At 39.0% G+C, this 21,878-nt stretch overlaps 1 protein-coding gene across 1 annotated transcript in view; it reads right to left on the minus strand.

Annotated features, from left to right (window-relative positions):
- Nucleotides 1–21,878, minus strand: part of LOC111571909 (collagen alpha-1(XIV) chain) — a 245,817-nt gene that overhangs the window by 118,678 nt on the left and 105,261 nt on the right. Inside the window, exons 14-19 of the mRNA XM_055017695.1 lie at nucleotides 18,751–18,890; nucleotides 17,790–17,916; nucleotides 17,564–17,703; nucleotides 14,920–15,052; nucleotides 14,585–14,629; nucleotides 12,604–12,749 (exon numbers count right to left, since the gene is read on the minus strand). Coding sequence (XP_054873670.1) covers nucleotides 12,604–12,749; nucleotides 14,585–14,629; nucleotides 14,920–15,052; nucleotides 17,564–17,703; nucleotides 17,790–17,916; nucleotides 18,751–18,890 — 731 coding nt within the window. The remainder of the gene's footprint in view (nucleotides 1–12,603; nucleotides 12,750–14,584; nucleotides 14,630–14,919; nucleotides 15,053–17,563; nucleotides 17,704–17,789; nucleotides 17,917–18,750; nucleotides 18,891–21,878) is intronic.

A 21,878-nucleotide genomic window follows, 5' to 3' on the forward strand; every position in this document is an offset into this window, starting at 1 on the left:
CCCACGAATGCAGTGGCTGTAAGTGTTTTCATTAATTCGCGTTTAGGATTACTGTAAAATGCTTAATTTGGTTGTTATTTGTAGAGATGCATTTATTGTGATTTTGCCTGTTTTGATCTCAGAAACGTTTTACGCTAACATCCAACTGTGTTAGCATGTTTCTGGTGTTAATTGCTTGTGAATGAGAACATTAGCATATCAATGGCTTTACCTGATAATTTCTTAGACTGTATAATTTACGTAGCATGTTAGCATAGTATTTAGTGATTAGTTTGATGTTTAATGGTTGTTTGTATCACTTTGCCAGCAGTTTATATTAACCTGACAACTTTACAGCTATGCAAAAAAATCATTTTTTTCTCTTTTCTGTTTGTTCATTACAGTTTCACTCACAAGTTTTTACCTGTCATCCATGAGATGCTAATAAACGAGAAGGGCGCCCACTTCCTGGCTCATGAAAACCGAGTTTAGCTGGCTGCGTTAACATACAAGCTGTATAAAACGCGTAGAGAGAACAGTACATCACCTTCATACACATTAAATGAAGAAAGCAAGCTTTGGGTTTTTCATGCAATCAACCTTTGTGTTTTTATTTAATTTCATAGCGCTTTGCATCTTATGCATTAAATGAAACTTTGAATATTTTCTCAAACAATTTCTTCATTGCTATTGATTATATATATTATATTTATATTATACCTGAACATCAAGTCAGAAGGAGTCGCTACTTTACCAGAAGCTATTTACCGCCACAGGTGCTCTGCTGGGACCCTGAAAGACCCCTGAGCTGAAGACTAAAGAATTAGATTCTGACACCAAATGGGAAAACAGATCAGAGAAATGGCAAAGATGGAAACAAACTCAGACTTGTCTCAAGACTGACTGACAGTGGATAAAAGAAACCAACCAGAAGTTACTGGACTGCTGGAGAAAGGACATGCCAACTGAATGCCAAAGACCATATTTTTAAATAAATTTGGTGCGATTTCACTAAAAAGAGAATTCCAGTCATTTTCAACCTGCTGTATTTTCCATTAATGTGGCTCTAATTATCATGGGAACTTTGTAGTCACATCTGTTGTCAAGAATCGAAGGAAGGATGTTTAGCTGGGGACAACTAGCAGGAGCTCCCTGCAGCTTTCCAACGAAAGTCGATTTCTACATAAATCATTTTTTAACATTTGTTTACAGCCTAGATATTTTGCAATCTGTGCTGTCTTGCTTGGTTTGGCCACAAAATTAAATTAAAACAGTTCAGAGAGGTGAGGGTGGAACACAATCCATTAATTCAAATTCATACAAAGCTGTTTAGTAGCAACCCTCTGAACTTGACGAAATAACACATCACAGATGAGCAGTTGAAAGACCTCTGGAAAGTTGAAATCCATTTATTTTCTGTTTTCAGTTTCTGGCTCTGATAAAAGGTATAATTTAAAAATGTTTGCCTTTTAAACCCATCTGTGGGCTTTTTGGTTCAGAAGATAACTATCTTTTAGAGGAAAATGTTTCTAAATTGTTTGAAATAAAGATCAACAGACAAATTTTCACAAAGAAAAATCTCACCTGTCTACACTCTTTGATGAGTGGATGAAATGAAAGATGAACCCAAAACTCTACAAGAGTATATAAGCTGTAGAAAATCTGTGACAGAAGGAAAACCATGATACTGAAAACTTTTTAATCTTCCCTTACCTGAGTTTTTACCTCCATGAATAGTATTTTAATCCAACCAAAATTGGAAAAATGGTGGTTTTATAGGCCATAAATATTTTATTTTTTAAAAAACTTATTTCTCATTTTCATCCATTCTACGCTGTAAACATCTGCATATCAGTTGAGAAGTTTCTGAATTTCAGTCACGACTTTCAGATGAAGCGGAGTCAATAAGGGCTTTATGGTTGTATCAAGGGGCGCATTTTTTTTTTCAAAGAATTTTGTGTAAAGGGCTTATTTTTACAGTTTTTTTAATGAAACATGTAGAATACAGTGATTTTGATAAAAAAATCTGAATTTTAAGCTTCGGTTTGGTTCCCAACAGAGTTGCATTTAATAAATAAATACCTCAAGGACTGTCAGAAATATCTTTTAGTGCAAAATGTTTCTACAGTAAGAAAAACCAAATCTGTCTACATTGATATAAAGAACTGAACTGAAGATGAATTGAAAACTTTACAAGAGTATATAAGTTGTAGAAAATCTCTGACAGAAGGAAATCCATGACACCTAAAACTTTTTAATCCTCCCTTGCCTGAGTTTCACCTCCTGGAACAACATTTTGTTGCTGAGCAATAATAACCGAAACTCTGTTTGCGCACAGCGGAAATGCACTTGATGCCCAGCAGCTGCGGTTTATTGGATACTGAAGGAAGCAGCGAAGAGAAATAAAAGAGCTTCAATGAGTTGAGCATCACAGCTGTGTGTGGACAGATGGCTGCCGAGTCGAGTCGCCCTGCAGCTGCGGTCGAGATGCTGACATCCGGTAAAGCGGTGACAGAGCCATCTGAATGGACATAACCATTAACTTGTGTGTTTATAAGCTCATAGGGAGATGAGCACTGAGCAATGCTGAACTTTGTGACAAAAGGTTAGTGCAATAAGTGGCAGGATTAATTTTGTTTCCTTACCACAAGGGGTGGAGGGAAATCTCACTCATGGCATATTATAACCTTATAGAGCTGTTCTGGGTAACATTGCGAGAAAATAGGTTATTTGACATATCCAGCAGGCACAGAACACCATTAGCATCCCACTGGAGTTTTTTGTACATCTGATGAATGTTAAGGTGAAAGTCGGCACCTTCAAGTCTGAGGCCATGAAATCTCCCACAAAACCATAGATTGTTCCCTCTGGCTTGGATGTGAGGAGTTTAAGCATTGTGGAAATTTGATGGGACAATGGACAGATGGATTGGTGCAACAGTAATTGTATTGGACCGTCAAATTGAAGAGGGAACTGAGCTGAAAGGCAAAGCTCTTGATTTAGCAGTCAGTCTTTGTTCAAATCCTCACCTGTTGTCATTGCGCTGGGAAGTCAAAAGAATATGACTGCATGTACAAGAGGCTGAAATGAGTTTTCTTCTGTAGGCTCAGCTTGCACATCTGGAGGGAGCTTAAAGTAGAGTCGCTGCTCCTTTGTGTCCAAGGGAAACAGCTGAGGTGGTTTGAGCATTAAAAAAGGATGCTTTTTCCAGACAGCTGGGAGGAGACTGCAAGGGAGACCCAGAGCTGTATAGAGGGATTACATATCTCATCTGGCCTGGGAACGCCTTGAGATGGATGGATGGATGGATGGATGGATGGATGGATGGATGGATGGATGGATGGATGGATGGATGGATGGAAGGAACAACTGATCGATCAATGGATGGATGGTAGATGGTAGACCTAGAACTCGCTGGAGGGATTATATATTTCATCTGGTCTGGAAACACCTTGAAATCCCCAAGGAGAAGCTGGAAAACACTGCTGGGGAAAAGGGCATTGGATGGATGGATGGATGGACGGATGGACGGACGGACGGACGGACGGACGGACTCTTGTTTGATCTTCACCAAATCCCAGGAAAAATATTTAGACCCTTCACCTCAGCAGTACCAGACAGTAGATGTTCTTCAGGAGCTAGTTGATAACTTTGTTCAAAGTTTGGTAAAATAAAAGTATGAGCCCAAAGTGGGTAAGAAGCTCTGCTATTTTCTTGTAGATTTCTCTATATACAGTTTATTTTCACAAAATCGTTCAATAGCTTCACCAGCAACAATTCAAGGACCTTGTCATTAAACTAGGCTGAACTGCAAGCTGTGTTCCATTATTGGTAACAATGGTGAGTACTTGGTAAACTGCTGTACATGTTGATTCCAAGTGTTTTAAATTTCTGTAAAATAATCAATGAAATTCAACTTTTAGTTTTCATTATGCACTGAAGACATTTCTGAGTTCTCTTTACGTCGAGCAATTGATGTGCTGTTGCCAAAGGTTCAGGGCTTTATAGTGAAAGTGCAGTGAAAACTGACCCCACAGTGAGTGAAAATTGAGCAAAAAATTTTGCAAAAAAACAGAGGATAAGTTTCCAGTTAAATATATACTCCTCGACCTTCTGCACAGTGTCCAAAATTTGAATGAGTAACAATGACAACTGGCAGATGCATCATCACAAGACTTACTGGTTTTTGAATTCAGCTTGATTTGTGTTTGCCCATGATGAAAATTTAAACAGAACCAAATGTCATGTTCCAGGTGATTTGAGCGTAAATTACGTGGAACAGCTGGTTGACATAAATCAATGAATGTTAGGGATAAAAGCAGTGAAGACAGAGCAGATCACTACACTATTGTTGTCTCCCCTGATTGCTCCATCAGAAGAACAAGAGAAAGGGAGTCTGAAAAGCATAAAAACTAAAACAAAAGCTCTCCAAACATAAAGTTTTTGAAGTTTGGGGAATTTGGAGCCTCTTATTACTTAAAATTGCCAAGAGAAGCCGACAATGTTGTAGCATCTTGGGGATTTGCTTTAATAACACTCATCGTCTCGTCTGTCTCTATGATGTTGAGTGGTTTGCAATTACATTTGACAACACTTTGCATGAAATTGCTGCATAAAATCTGCAGTTTAATTAAGCTTGATATGATTTAGTTACAGCTACGGAGCCAACATGTGACTGGCGATCTTTATTTATTAGCACTTTAACATCAGATTAAATCAGTGAAGATTAAGTGGGATAATTACCATCCAGAAATCAGTAACATATAAACAAGTTGTTTTTATTAATTTCATCTTTTTGTTTAGAAGCTCTCGCTTGGCAGCCAAAAATCTCCAATCTCAAAACTCGCTTTGAACAAAGCAGTAGAGGAGACCTGCCAGTTTTGTCTTTCCTTTTTTCTAGCAGATAGACATCTAAATGGCAGCTATTGAGTGGAGCACTTGATGATTCATAACCTGACTGGACTGCCAAACAGAGCCCACAGCTGTTCGCACTTTGATAAGAGATCTCATTTAACAAGTCGCCGATGCAAGCAGCTGGCGGCTCTTTATTGTCAGGATGAAAAGGCTGATGTGGTACCTGTGTCTAGAGTCGGCCGACGCACACAAATACACAGCTGTCAACTAAGAGTCATGAAAATATGGCAGAATATTGGACATATTTCACATTCATTAACCTGACATACTGTGGATTACTGTATGCAACAAAAAACTAAGATGCACAACAGAAATATCCTAAACCCTCTGAACTCTAAGAAGTTTTGGATGGATTTTTTAGAGCACATTTTTACTCACTGTGGGCTCATTTTTCACTGCAGTATGAAGTCCTACACCTCTATGGAAACAACACAACTATGACTAGAAGTAGAGAGAACTCAAAATTGCATTATGTGTAGTATGGCAAAGCTATAGTTACATAAATCACAGAAAAAAGAAATGAAAGTTAAATTTCCTTGATTATTTATATTACAAAATTTGGAAAAAATGTGGAATTAAGATATACAACATTTTTCCAACTTCCTACAAGTGTTATCAATACTGGGAAAAAATTGTGACTCTCAATACTTTCAATTTTTTACAACTTATATTTTCAATTTGATTCCATAGTCCGCTCTGTGTAAACACTGCCTGCAGTTCAGCAAAAAAAGACCCTAAATTTTGGCCACGTGCCTGTTTGTCACAGCTGAATCAGTAGTGTCTTCTTGGTTGCCCTACAGTGCACAGAATTTTTAGTTTTTTTCCAGAATCTGGTGTGAGCAAACAATTTATTTTTCGCAAACTTTAAAATGAGTCCTAGAATAAAGCGATTTAGATGAAATAATGCAATTGTAACGTTGGAATTGCTTAAGATTCCCAGCAAAACTACATGTCACAGATGAGTAATTCATGGAAAAACCATAAACATCATCATGTAAAACAGAAAGGCCCGGTTTTGCGTTCAGGGCTTAAATAAAACCAGGACTAAACTAATCTGGTTTAAATTAATCCACACTAATCCAGTTGCTTTCTGAGATGTTATTTAACTTCAGATTAACTAGTTCCAAGAGCTTTATTGTCATTGCCGGGTGGGGATGAAAGGGTATGGGATTTGGGGGGGTTTGGTGTTCACAGTCCAGGTGTTGAGGTGGTTGTCACTGCACCAGGTCGCCAGAGCTTGGACCTCCTCCCCTGTATGGTATCTCATAACTGTTGTTGATGAGCACCACAACGGTTGTTGTATCATCTGCAAATTTGATGAGGGTGTTGGAGCCATGAGTAGCGACACAGTCATAAGTGTGCAGTGTGTACAAGACTGAACTCAGCACACAGCCCTGAGGAACACCAGCATTGAGGATGACGGTGGAGATGTGGTGTGCCCATTCTGACATGCTGGGGTCTGTTAGTCAGGAAGTCCTTGATCCACAGACAGAGGGAGGTTCCAAGTTGTAGTGTCTGCAGTTTGTTGATGAGTCTGCTGGGGCTGATGGAGTTAAATGCCAAGCTGAAGTCAACGAACAGCATCCTGATATGTGTGTTGGGGTTTTCAATGTGGCTGAGAGCCGTGTGGAGGGCGAATGGAGATGGCATCGTCTGCGGAACTGTTGGACCTGTAGGCAAACTGATGTTGATCGAAGCACAGTGGGATGTGGGGCTTGACATGCTGTAACACCAGTCTCTCCATACATTTCATGATTAGCAGTGTCAGGGCCACAGGCCGGTAATCATTCAAGCCTGTGATAGCAGAGGATTTGGGCACAGGGATTATGGTGGAAGTTTTCAGGCAGATGGGGACTGTGGCTTGCTGCAGTGAACGGTTAAAGATATTAGTGAATACTGCAGCAAGCTGATGAGCACATGATTTCAGCCCCCTCCCTGGTACTCCATCCAGTCCTGGTGCTTTCCTGGCGTCGATGCCACGCAGGACTCGCTGTACTTGATGTTGTTGGATGGTGGGGGGCTGGTCATGCTCTGATGATGTCAGCTGTGTGTCCTCTGCCTGTTTGTTGTCCTCTTCAAAGCAGGACAAAAAGGTGTTAAGCTGGTCTGGGAGAGAAGTGTCAGTGGGAGGGAGGGAATATGAATACAACATGAATATGAGGGAATATGAAAAATCTAGAATGGAGAAAGGAAAAAGAAAGCGTTCAAAAGACTTCAGTGAAAGCGAGAAGACACTTAAAGGAAATAAATTCAAAGTACTCTATAATTGAAAACAAACATCATGATTCAACCACAGAAACCAAAACAAACGAATGCGTAGACTGCAATTTTGAATGAATATAACTCAAATGAAAAAGTAACCAAAAGGACCCTCCAACAACTTAAGGTAAGATGAATTCATATTATCTATGGTGGCCTTGCTTTAGAGTACATACTATTATACTCTGAAAATCCTTCATGTTGAGTTGTCTATCAAAGAGCCATCTCCATCTCTTCTCTTAATCTTCGCCATTTGCAAAATATGATACATTATGCAGAAAACAAAAATATTCATACATAAAGCAAAATAACAGAATTTCCATCACTTGTGTATCACTCCACATATTTTTTTTATGAAAAGTGCTACAAAGCAAAGGTGTCTCTGTAAGTGTGTATGGTTTTGTTGTTAGCTACTTCTGCCATGGGAACATGTGGGTCTTTGCAATATTCAGTTGGTGAGTCTGGACAGCCATCCTGTCAGAGGTAATTATGAAGCACTGCCATCGCCACAATGACAATACAGCATCTTCTTGGTTCAAAATGTAATGCATTCCTAAGACAATGGAAACAATTCTTCCAGATACCAAACATGCGCTCTACTAGCCCTCTGGTGTGGATATGAGCTTGGCTGTAGCGCTGTGGCTCAGGTCTGATTGGATGAAGATAAGGGGTGAACAAGAAGTTTGTCTGTTCATAACCACTGTCACCAAGTAGGATTCCACTGTGTTGTCCTGCTTCAAATTGAGCACACAAAGAGGAGTTCTGGAAAATCCTTGAGTCATGTTGAATCGTTCCAACGTGCAACAATGTTGGAGAACTGCACAGTGGGAGTGCAGACACCTTGTACATTTATTGAAGACCAGTTTTTACGATTCCCATACAGCTCAGGATCTTCTGTTGAAGGACACTTGATAGAAATATGACATCCACCAATACAGCCAATTTACTCCAGGGAAGTTCCCATATTCACAGAACTGTACCTTGTAGGTGGTCTGATCAACAGCATCAGGGAACTTGATGTAATCCTTTATCAGTTCACATATTGCTTTGAAGACTTTGTGCACTATTTTGCAGACAGTTGATTCACTCACACCGCACAAATCTGCTGTTTCATGATGGAAGGTTCCACATGCCAAAAACCTCAAGGTGATAAGCACTTGTAAGGAAGGAGGTACAGTGGTTCCCCTCACTGAGTCACATGAAAGCTTTGTCTGAAGCAAACAAGAGATTTCAGCTGAATTGTGTTTGTTCATAAGAAAACGGTCAAGCAAATCTGTACCATCAAATTCATTCAGCAAGCTAATTCTGTCTCTGAGCAATCTTCTTTCTGGTCTTGGTGGTTGTCTTTCAGCTTCATTGATGTAGTCAAGGTAATCCATTTTCACCATGCACTGTGAGACATACAGCCTTTACTCGGAAGCTAAACCTGCCTCTGTCCAGGTTTAATTAAGTCTTGATTTAGACCTGGATTAGCTCTAGTCTCCTTTCAAGAAAGAAGATTATTTAACTCAAGACTAGAACAAGTCTGAGGCTATTTTAATCCATGTCTGAGAAAGCCAATACATGTTTACCTGGTTTACAATGTTATTTAGTTTAAAACCGGGCCAAAAAGTCTTACAGAAGTACAAGAACACATGCAAAAAATAGCTAACCAATTTAATATGGGATGATATTCTCTTCCACTGAAAGTGAAATTTACAAATGTGTTTATTTAATTTTACTTTCATTTGGGAATCTGTGTAGCACAGCTGGATTCAGTAACTTAATCTCTGACAAGGATTCGGTAAAGTTAACATTAAAGATAAACAAAATAAAAATAAGAGTCTTTACTACACTGTGCTGCAGTTAAAGCATTCGTTTTGGTGTCTGGACTGAGGTTTGACAGGACCTCAAATTCAATGACAGACTGACACTATCGAGCTTTAAGACCTCATGTTAGCCCTGAGCTGGTCACCTGCAGCTAACTTCAAACTGGGCCGAATCTTTGCCAGATCAGTTTGATGTGCAAGGGAAAGAGGATTTAAGGATTAATTGCCTGAATAATCAGCAATCAGATGGATTTCTGACATGTCAAAATTTTTTGTAGGGCTGTAGTGTCCAGATGATAGCTGGGTTGGTTGAGGGAAATACGTTCTCATCAGTCTCTAGTGTTGCTGATAAAATGAAAAGCCCTACATCAACAGCCTTCCAGGATTAATCCATTATTTTGGCAAGCAGAAGGAACAGACTACCTGTGAATAACCCTGCATTAGACTTGTTAAGTCTAACTTATTAACTGTTTACTCAATGAGTCTGCACCATGTAAAACAGATGAAACAATAGAAGAGCCAAAAACTGCAAAGATGCACGACAAGACTGGAGAGAGATATCAATTGACCACAGACAAAGAGACTTCACCAAAGAGAGAGGAAAAATGACCAAAAATAGATGCTAATTTGATGCAAACAAAGATAAAACCACCTCTGTGACACAGAAAATAATCATGACTAGATGCAAAATGGGTGGAAATACATGCAAAATAACCACAAACAGACCCAAAGAGATACAAAATGACAAGATAAAGATTAAAGCTGGCTTAAAGAGGCATAAAATGTACACAAACAAATGGAAAACAAATGTAGAACAACCACAAAGACATGCAAAATTACTTAAAACTAATACCAAGAGCCACAAAAAAAGTGAATCATTGACATGTCAAAGAAAGACACATATCCACAAAGATACACAAAAAGAGAAGCAAATCAACCAAAGAGAGAAAAGAATCAGTTGACTCCAATCTACCTAAAACCATGTCAAAGGAGACGTGGCTGCAGTTTGTTCCAGCTGATGAACCAAAGTCAAAATCTCCACATCCAGTTGTACATTAACCTGCATTATATATTTTTCTCAGTACTTCCTGTGCTGAGATCACCAGTTGGTATAATTTTAGAAAGAATAGAAATAACTCAGAAATCATATGAATATGGACAGGTAGTCTGTTCCTGTCCTTTCAATGTAAAATAACCAGGATCAAATGAGTTTATATGTTACCAATACTAGCTTTTTATGTTAATTTAGAACTCATTTAGGCTAAAATAGCAATAATGATAATAACAAGTTCATCTACAGATAACCTGTGGATTTTTTTTTTTTTAAATGGGGTTAATTTCATTTGACTGAGATTCTCTTTAGTTGACTTCAGCTCTACTATTGTCATACTGAAGCACCACCATAAGGAGACTGAATTGCAAACACACAAACACCACCAGGAGATAAATGAAAACAACAAGCAGACGTTTGCTTCCAAATCATATGTGGACACCCACTGTTTCAGTTCAGGATGATTCTTATGTTCTTACGCTGTGGAACTGGTTTTGATAATTTACAGTTTAGACTTAGTGCATGTTGTAGAAGTTACACTAACTGTAATCAGCAGAAAGTTTGTAGATGAGTCGGACTCAGTTGGGCAGTTGAGTAGAGATTTCAGCATTTGGGTAGCGATGGAAGGAGTTTTATAAGTGTCAACAGAAGGAAGGGACACTACTGATGAAGATGATGGCAAGCCTTCAGATTAAAACTCCTCCTTGGAGAGAAGGAGGGAACGCAGACAAAGACAGAGTTTGCTGAAGCTGATGGCAGGCCTTCTGAGTGTCGTCAGCAGAAGAGAGCAGAGGAAGATAATGATGATGAAAACGGTGGCAGATCTTCAAAGAGTTGGTTTTATGAGAGAGAGAATGGCAGGTTTTCACACTAATGAGCCACAACAGACAGACAGAGAGAGAGAAGACTTTTACAGAAAACAAACCCTGATGCAAAAACATGCGCTTATTGTCTGGTAGAGAATTACTTTATGCATGTTTGTGTGTGTAGCAACTGTGTGTGAGCATGCTTGAGAGGAATACATTAAAATGCTAAATAAATGTTGATTTCATGGTCTGAAGTGCCAAAAGTACTGTTGAGTTGGCTGTGGTTGTGTAAATCGGAGTAAGGAACTAAATATCTTTCTCAGTATCACTTTTTTGATATTGGTCATGTCATAGCTTTTCTTTTGAGGTCCTTCATGTAATCAGTGTCTTCAACTGCAGCTGGAAACCAGTCTTCCCCAGTTCAAAAATAGTAACAAAACCTCCACAAAGAGACTCAAAAAAACCACAGAGTCTCAAAACAATCACAAAGAGACACAGAATGACCACAGAGACACAAATTGACCACAAAGAGACACAAAACAACCCTAAAGAGACAAAACAACTGTAAAGAGACACAAAATGTCCACAAGGAGACACAAAATAACCACAGACACAAACCCCCCAAAAGAGAAACGAGATACCCACAATAAAATAACCTTAAAGAGACACAAAAGATCCTTTAAGAGACATAAGACCATCACAAAGAGAAACAAAATGACAGAAATGAGACACAAAATGAGACCTACAACCTCCACAAAGACAAATGTTGCTTTCCTATGTTCTATGTGTAGAACAGCAGCATTGTACTACATTCCTAAAATGTAGAAAAAGTTTGAGCTATCAGGTGTCATGATTGCCCACTTTTCTAAGGTTGGCAGTTTGATCCCCAACTCTTCCACATGCCAAAGAGTCCAAAAGCAGGACAGCAAACCCAAAGTACTGTTGATAAAGTTAACACTCAACTTTCTGTCCATCCTTTTAAATAAAATTCTGCCACAACAACAACTTCTTTGAGTTTGGAGCTAACTCCGTGTTCAGTAAACATTAGCTAAGTTTCACCTAACAAGGCTCCATTAGGTTGGGTCAGTTCAAATTCTGAAATGCCAGGGTGCTCATCGGTGGACTATTGTTTGCACCACCAAAAACAGTGGATTACTCTTGGAAGACTGTTGATGTAGAGATTTCCTCCTTATGAAAGTTACTTGAGAGGTTTCCGACCAATGAGAATCTGGCTTAATGTGAGCAAACTGAGCAATCAGTAGACCAGTCCACCTGGACACTGCAACCTGAATACACAGCGCTAGTAAAGAAATCGATATAAACTGGGAGTGGTTTAAAAAACATATCTGGATGTTCTGACACGTTTTTGACTCATTTCTTGTGCTGGGCTTTGGAGTACCAGAGTGAACGCTGCCTTCAATGAAGAAACAAGCTTTATAAACTTATCAAATATGCTTCTCAAGCATTTTATAGCCATAGAACAGATACTTTTGTGCAAGAAATCATGAAAATTTATAAAGAGTTGAGTAGCGAGATGCAACTACAGCCAGTCACACGTGTCACTCAACTGGTAGCATAAATAACACAGCACTGACCAAGTTGTTTAAAGATCTCGAAAAAATCAACCAGATAAAGTTTTAAAACCAAAGGCCTGGTGGCTTAAAGTGATCAATTATATATTCTGGTCCGTTTCAGGCAATCCAAAGAGAAATCCAAAAGGAAAATCAATGCACATCATTCAAATGCCCCTGTGCAAAATACAGCGAACGCTCTCCCAGCGTCTTACCATTTCCTCTGCTCGGTCTCCCTTAGCGCTGATGTAGCTCAGTCGATAATGTCGGACGTTTCTGTAGTCGACAGGCTGCCAGGAGACCCGCAGACTGAAGGTGGTTTCCTCATCGACCCTCATATTCCTCACTCCGAAACGAGGAGCTGCAGGATCACAGGGAGGAAAAAAAATCACACTGCAGATCAATGGAGTCAAACATCAACTGTTTATCATATAATTCTAGCATTTAATTTACTCAAATTCATATCAGTACGAAAACTTTTCCCTAGAAAATACATCTGACGTCCATCATGATGGCAGATCCGTATGGAGACATGGGAACAGATTTACAAATCAGTGAAACCACGACAGGAAACTTGTAATCAGATAAAAGCTGTCTGATATTTTCCTAATCTGGAACTGATTCATCCTCAGCATCACTTAAAGTTTTAAAAAGAAGTTCCTGAAACATCTTTTCAACACTGTTACATATTGTCCCCTTTATACTCTCCTGCTTGCAACACATCAGATTAAAAGTTCAAATAATTTTTACAACTGCCCTGTTACATTCAACATATAAACACCCAATGTGCATGATTCTAGAGCCTCTGAACTCTGGATATTTTTTAGCTCCTGTTACATTTCTACTCACAGTGGGCTCATTTTTCACTGCAATATTAAATGCTGCACGTCTATGGAAATAACACAACCATGGATAGTAGTAACGAGAACTCAAAGTATTTGTTGCAGTATGACAATGCCACAAATCATAAAAAAGCAAAAAAAAAAAGGTGGCTCTGCATACCATAGATATGTAGCTATTTACATTTTTTAAACCTCAACAGACATTTCCAGACTACTTTGCACATCAACACGAGAAAGATGTTTCACCATGCTGAATGTATCTTCCAATAACTTGCTTCTCTGTATACCATTTTTGAGGCATGTTGCATTTATTTTATTGAGAAAATATGTTTTACTTTCCTCAGGCTCTATTCTTGTTTCCTCTTTACTCTGTGTAAACACAGCCTGCAGTCCAACCTAACAATCTGAATTGCTGTCAAGTGATAGTTTTATTTTTTTTTTACTGAATCCTGTGCAAACACTTTACCTTTAATAATATTCAGTATATCTGACAAAATGCTGTGACCTTCCCTTTCAAAATAAAATACCTGCAATTCAACTGATGGCAGAAATGTCATGCCAAAACCCAACAGCAGGTTTGATTGGCATGTTTTATTATTTTTTTTAAATCACCAAAATTCACCATGAATAGAGAAAACAATGAGATTTCCAATTTTCCAGCAAGTCTTTGAATTGTTGATCTCTGAAGTGTTGTTCTGCTGGAAAATTAACCAAATATAAGCTTTAAATTGTGATATTTTGCCATGATCATTTTTTCTACATGCCTCATTAAAAGATTACATTAATTCCCCAAAATAAAATATTTATGATGACTAAATTTGTGTAAAAACAAACAAACAAAACACATGTTCTGCTCATCTGCACAACTACAAAACTTTATCTTGGTAACGCCTGTGAAGACAAAATAACATACTAGTTGATTGCAGTTTTTTTTTTTCAAGTTTTCTACATTAAATTATCAAAGGTACTCAACTTTTGTTTGTTTTTCTTTTATGAGTGATGGTGCCTTACCTGCATCATACTGCACAGAGGACATTTTTGAGTTCTCTCTCCTTCTAATCATGGTTGTTCTATTTCCACAGTGGTGCAGGACTTTATAATGCAGTGAAAAATGAGCCCACAATGAGTAAAAATAGCCAGAAATCGCTTAGAGTTCTGAGGATTAAACTGAATCTGGCAAAATTCACGTCCAGTATGCTGATTACAGATACTGAAGAACAGAAACTGACATAAAGAGGAGCAAGAAGAGGTATTAAAATGACCAAACAGATGAAGCGGAGGAGGTGCAGGAAGATAAAACAAATCAGGTTAAGAAGAAATAGATTAAATTCATAACTACAGCTGAAATATTTACCTGCTGTGGTCTTGGTGGTTGTAGCGATGGTGGTTGTTCTTTCAACTGAAAAATGAAATAAAAAAATATTTAACTGATCTGCACGATGAAGAATTTCTCAGAGTTTAAAGGATCCTCTGATGTTGGTTTCAAACTGGAAAATGTCCTCCTCTCATTGGTTTACAGGTGTACAAACAGAAAATAGATAAAACGTAAGGTGACAAATTGGCTCTGTGATGAACAAAACAAGTTGGCAAAGCAGCCGGAGCAACAGACTAATTACTGTGAAGACATTTAAAACATGAGCACAGTTGGAAAAGCAGAATTTCCTGGAGTTGTAGGAACATTTAATTTACCAGTGGATTCGACCAGGATCACCTCGTCGCTCTCGACCTCGTTGGCGTAGATGGCGGCCAGGAGGACTTCGTACTCTGTGGAGGGGCTCAGTCCTGTTATCACGTAGGTGTTGATATTCCCATTTACTAGAACCTGAAACAGATGAATAAAAATCAGCATTTGATGGAAACGTATAACTGAAATGGACCAATAAAGAAAAAGAAGCAGAGAAAGTTTAATGCATTTCATAGTTTCAGAGTTAACCAACTATATTGAACAAAAATATAAAAGCAGCATATAATATTATAGTAATTTCTGTCCTTTCTATGTGGAATGACCCATAGGGGAATAATAGGGTATTTGTTGGTCAAACACATTGGATCTTTACAACAGACAGGATGTCATAAAATGATAATGGACAGATGGAAAATGGAAAAGTCAGCAACGAGTCATAAATTTGCTTGTTGATACTGGTTTGTGAAGGGTTGTCCCACTTTTTGTGGAGGCCTTGGTGAAGATGATTGACATTTATGGATCACTGAATGATGTTGGACATCCACAGCGTCCTACAGATGTTTAATGAGGGTCATGTCTGAACAATCTGCAGGTTGTGGTAGGACTACAACTACTTTCAACTACTAGAAGGGCAGTGCATCTTCTGGAGACATCAGAACGTGTGTGATCTTGTTGATATGCCAAATGATTACAGCAAATGAATGGAATAACCAAGGATTTGAGGTTTTTATTTCAATATCTACGATGCATAGGATTAATATGCTTGTCGATGCTAGTTTGTGGAGTGTTGTCCCCCTCTTCATTGAGGGCTCGGTGAATTTGATGGACATTTATGGACCACTGAATGACATTGTTGGACATCCAGGCCATTCTACAGATGTTGGATGGGTATCATGTCTGAATAATATGCATGTTGTGGTCGGACTGGAACCTTTTCAACTGCTGCAAGGGAAGTATTTATTCTTGTTGAGACATCGAGTGATGGCGGTGAATGGATGGAATAACCAAGGAATTGAGGTTTTTATTTTTATATCTGCGAAGCATCGAGATGATCGGGTTGTCGATGCTGGTTTGTGGAGTGTTGTCCCACTCTTCATGGAGGGCTTGGTGAAGTTGATGGATATTTTTGGACCACTGGAAGTTGGATGGGTATCATGTCTGAACAATCTGCAGGTTGCGGTAGAACTGGAACATTTCAACTGCTAGAAAGGCAGTACTTCTTCTGGAGACATGAGAATGCGATTCATCTTGTTGATATGTCAAGTGATGGTGGCAAATTAATGGAATAGTGAATGATCAGAAGTTTTATCTTTATATCTGCGATGCATCAAGGTAATCAGGATGTCGATGGTTTGTGGAGTGTCGTCCCACTCTTAATAGAGGGCTCGGTGAAGTTGACAGATATCTTAGGGGAATGAATGATGATGTTGGACATCCAGAGCATCCTACAGATGTTGACATGTTTAAAACATTCTGCAGGCTGTGGTAAGAGTGGAACATTTGTTGGTCCATCTGGTTGAGAACTCAAGTGATGGAGGAATAACCAAGTTTTTGAGGATTTCATTTCAATAACACTGGGTGCCGAGGTTGCCATTGATGAAGCATCCACCTGTGGCATCATGTCATTTCAATAAAGCTGCATTTTAAGGTGGCCTTTTAAAGTCTCTGCCAAATGAGTGTCTGTTCACTGTTCATCTGATCAGCGTCCTTTAAAGCCACACCTGACAACACCGTGGGTTAACTCAGTCATCAGATTTGTCACCAGTAGAACAGCTCACAAAGTTGGCAAAATGTAATCCTTTTCCAGCCACAATAGAAAAAAAAATGTTCTTTAAGTCAGAAAAGAAGAACATTTGCATGCTGTGTTCATATTTTTGCTCGATTTAAAACTGTTCTATGTAAAAACAAGATATTTCCAGCAAAGTAGACATTTTTGAAGACCCAGCAAATATTGGCAAAGACCAACAAATGAAGGTCAGCAGGTGAAAATGTCGATAACACGTCTTGCTTTGGGGAATATCATCTCTGAGAGTATCGGAGATACTGATCTCACCTCTTAATGAAATCATCTGATTCATGTTTATGAGATTTGAGATAAAACTTTTAGTCAACAATGAATAAGGCAGACTGAGACAAATATGTTTGTTGGCTCGTTCAAGTTAGTGGTTGGTTGTGGTTATTTTTGTTGACTTCTTTATGATAGTAGTGATGCAAGAGAAAACAAGAAAAAAAAGAGCATAATTAACTAAATCAAATCTTATCAGGGAACATATTAGATCTCAGGTGATGCTCCGTACTGGAAAACAGTGAATCACTCTTTTAAAGTTGCAATAATAGAGAGAAAATGTACATGTATAATCACAAGTGAAGGCAAATAACAAATACTGTAGAGAAAACTGTAGATCACAGTTGTCCACTGAGCAACTTCCACTGACGAGAAACGTAAAAGACATCCAAATGTTATACCGTCATCTTTGCGATGCAAGCAGGTGCAACAAGACAAACAACAAACCCAAGTTGTGATCAAAGCTGCACTGCCGAACCAACTTTAGTTGTGCATCTTACATAAATACGCTTGTCTGCATCACAGCAAACGTAATTAAGAGTTTAGGAAGAGAACTTTAGGATCTTTGGGAGCTTGATACAAACCTCCTCGCTGTCTCCTCCGTCGGTGGGCGTCCAGATGAGTCTGTACAGCACCACGTCCGTTGCCGGGTGCGTCCATGACACCCTGAAGCTTTCTGTGGAGACGTCCCTGCTCTTCAGATCCACCGGGTCTGGAACAGTCTCTACACCGACACACAAACAGTCCCGGTTAGTAAAATCCTAGAGTGGACTATTATAAGAATCCCAGCATCCTGATGACATATTTTACTGGTAGTGAAGCTGTCGGTCACGGCCTCGGCTTGTCCTTCATCGTAGATGGCAAAGACACCGACTGTGTACTCGGTCAGGGAGGTTAGGTTCCTTAGCCACCAGTTTGTCACGCTGCCAACATCCACCTTTAGACACAGGACCAAACAATCATCAGATCTGGTTGATTTAGCCTCATGAGTTTGGTTTGTTCTGATCAATTGACGTGACAGCTCCAACAAATATAGAAACATGCAGTAATCCGTCCGACAGCTTAGTCTGCCGAGTTCTGAGACTGTCTGAACATTGATGTCAGTTAGGAGAACTTTACTACTCCCTCGGGATACACCAACTATTGGCCTTGTCAGTTACAGTGGCCTATATTTGACAATTTTCCATTTATCTGTATTTTTATTGACCAATTATTGATAAATAAAATGTACCACTTCAAGTCTGATGCAGCCTCCTCTCCCTGTTTGTCATCACTCAAAAATGTCTCCCATGCAGCAAAAATGGATCAGGAAACACAAGTCGAAAGTTAGCTACTCTCACAGTGACTAACGCTCTATGCTAACGGCTAGTAGCTACGCTAGAAGGCAGCCACAGATTAACATGAAACAGAATCTGGAAAACAATAATTAATAAAGCTTTAAGATGTGGACCTTAGTGGGCAACTGACAGAACAGTGAAAGGTTAAGAGAATAGAGAAGAACAACAGGGGACAAACCGATCTATCTCAGTAAATCCCTCATAAACAGAGGAGAGCATCCTGATTTAATACATATTCAGCTATAGTGACTCTTATTAATGACGACACCTAGTTATGAATGACAGGATCCTGCTATTATATCCTGTTAAAACATTCAATTCGATGTATAACGGGTCCAAATATTGGTTATCAGCCTTCCTTGATCACCAATAATCGACTCTAAATAAAGCCACATATTAACTGATCCTTACTACTTCCTGCAGAATCCTCTCACCTCATTGGTCTGGACTCCTTTGGTCTTCACGTACATCACTCTGTAGCCTCTGACCTTCCTGGAGGCCGAGTCCCACGTGAGCCGGGCCGAGCTGTGGTCCACGTCTGAGAAACGAAGGTTCCTTGCAGGGATCAGTGGTACTAAAAGGCAGAAAACAAATACACACGGTAAAAAAATAAACTGTAATTTTATGAAGCTTTTACGTATCACAGTACAGTTTTTTCTAGAGATGTCCGATATTGGCTTTTTTGCCAAAAACCGATATGCCAATATTGTCCAATTCTCAATTTCCAATTCCGATATGAACCGATACCGATATATGTGGACTTGGAAATGATTCCAAACAACAGACATATTGTTAGTCAGGCACAGCAAGCTTGTTACTGCAGCTGCACTTGCAGGGCTTAAAGTGAGAAATAATCCTAAACCTGACCTTTTTTTCCTTTTGGGTGGGGGTTGGGTTGCAATCTAGATTAGTAAGAAATTAAGAAATCTGCCTTCACAAACTCAGAATGCAGATTATAGTGATACTAAAAAGGTCAGCTGGTGGTGGTAGGTATTCCATCTGACTACAACATGGTGCAAATATATTATTTAGCAACTAATCAGTAAAAGACATGGAAAAGGACATTGATTCACCTTTTAACAATATGTGCACTACTTATTCTGAAATACAACTATGCAAACAGTTACAGTGCAAAAAATAAATAAATAAAAATATAGTTTATAACAGCAACCTATATTTCAGTTCAAATAATAACAAAAACATTAAAGTGCTCATTTCTTAAAAGCTGGTGCTATGTCGTGTATTTATGGAACCAACATGCTGATCTGACAGTTTTGACAAAGCATTTTTATCTTCAATTTTTTTAACGCAGATTAACGAGTGGCTGAGATCTGGTGAACAACAAGCTGTGTTCTGCAATGAACGAGCACACGCGTGTTTTTAAATCACAAACCCGGTTAGTCCGATGTCTGTACCTCAGCGGTGGATGTTGCTCCTGGTAAATGAGTTGTGAGTTTCAGAGGACAGCAGCTCTGTGGGTCTGACTCTTCACGTGGCTGCATTTTTTGCCGCGAGTTGCATACATGAGTTTTTTGAGGACACGGTACAGAAGCAAGCACCAGACTCCTTCATTTTTTTTTGCACCAGCAACCAAAAGGTTTGGCATCTCTGTTTAACTCTTCCAACCTCAGGAAGCGCCTTTTATTTTTATTTACTCTGCCAAGGAACGCGACAGAGTTATGTGACGATCCGCGTATATTTTACTTTCCATCTATTTGTCTGTGCACAACATTACTCAAAAAAGCGGAATAACAGATTTGGATGAAATTTTGAGGGAAGGTCAGAAATGACACAAGGACCAAGTGATTAGATTTTGGCAGTGATGCGGCTTATAGTCTGGATCCATGGATTTGTTGAAGATTTCTGTATCACTGCGTCATTATAACCATGACAACAATGGACTCATCTGCAGCTGGATCTCAACGTCTTTCTAAGCCCCGCCCCCACTCTACTTCCCATTGGCTAGTGATAGTAGTTTGGTTGAGAGCAAAAGCTACGTTCCCCTCATTCCATTGGTAGACGAACTCGACTGGCAATGTAGTCCTATCTTTTTTTTTCATTTTTGAGCCAAAAGCCAGCGCAGCACACCGGAAATCTGACACGGCTTCAAGACGCAGTTTGATGACGTGTCATTTGTGTGCTGGTAAATGCCGGTGAAATCCAGGCATTATTTTATCAATTTACATGATAGGCAAAAAAAAGAGATAATGATATTGACCGATATTGCATTTTTATGCCAATATCGGGCCGATAATATCGGTGGGCCGATATTATCGGACATCCCTAGTTTTTTCTGACAGATGCTCTGTGGTTTCACTTTTACACCAGAACGTAACCAACAAATACTTTAAATACACATGCTTGTGCTTCTGCAAATACATTTTCCTTTTTCCACCTGAATGATTCCTCTTCATTGAAGTGCTCACATTAGTTTATGAGCAAAAAAAAAAAAAAAAGCAAGTAAAAGTGCATTTCAAGATCATAGCAAACCCTTTAGAAATGATTATTGGGTTAAATTTATACCTCATTCTGTAAAAATGACAGTATTCATGTAGTTGCTGTTGTATTGAAGCTCATTCAGGAGCAGAAACACAAAACAAACACAGCTGAGCCTTAATAAGACGTGTGATTTAAACAGAGCTGCTGCTATCATGGCTTCTGATTCCACACATATACTCATGGGGTTTTGAACAAGGGTTATTGGACTGCAGGATTTTAATTATAAAGTGGACAGAACCTCATTACATCACTCACACTCCCTCCGGCTCTGTCTCTACTTCCTCTGTCTAGTTCATTTTTTTCACGCTGTCTCTGAGGCGCTACAAAGGTCTGAAAAAAAGAAAAAAATATCTGCCTAAACCTTTTCTAAATTCAGCCACAGAATCTGATTCACTCTGGCGCTTGGAAACTTTTCTGCTTAGAATTACTGATCTGTTGTCGCTTTTTAAAAAAAAAGGAAAACCCAATAGCACTCACTGTTGCCTCACCTCAATTATACCGAGGGTCAGAATAAAGACAAAGCAGCAGAGAGGAAGTGGAGGAGTGACTACTGTTACCGGAGGTTGTGTTGGGGTCAGCATAGGAACGGGGAGGATGGGAAATTAAAAAGTTTAAAGATAGGCAAGTCTCCAAAGTTTCCAAAAGAATCCGCATAAAGGTAGCTTCCACATTTGAAAAAAAAAAAAAAAAAAAAAAATCACTGATGATGCTGCAGTTCAGCAGGAGTCCTCTGAATGTGTCTGCAAAGGGGAAGCTTTTCTCAAAAAAGTTTAAAACATGTTTTCGTTTTTTTTTTTTTTTTTTTTTAAAAAGGTTGTTTTTTTCTTTATGAGCAGGTTTTATTCTTTAACCCTCTGAACTTCAAGCAGTTTCTCGGCCTTTTCCTGTAGCACTATTCCTCACTATGGGCTCATTTTTCACTGAAACAAAGTCCTGCACCTCTGTGGAACCAGCACAACAAGGACTAGACGTGGAGAGAATGCAAAACTGTTTTCTGTGTAGTAAGGCATGGTTTTAATACCAAAAATCATGAAAAGGAAACAATTAACGCTGAATTTCTTAG

This window comes from Amphiprion ocellaris, chromosome 15, assembly GCF_022539595.1.
Source record: "Amphiprion ocellaris isolate individual 3 ecotype Okinawa chromosome 15, ASM2253959v1, whole genome shotgun sequence".
NCBI lineage: Eukaryota > Metazoa > Chordata > Actinopteri > Pomacentridae > Amphiprion > Amphiprion ocellaris.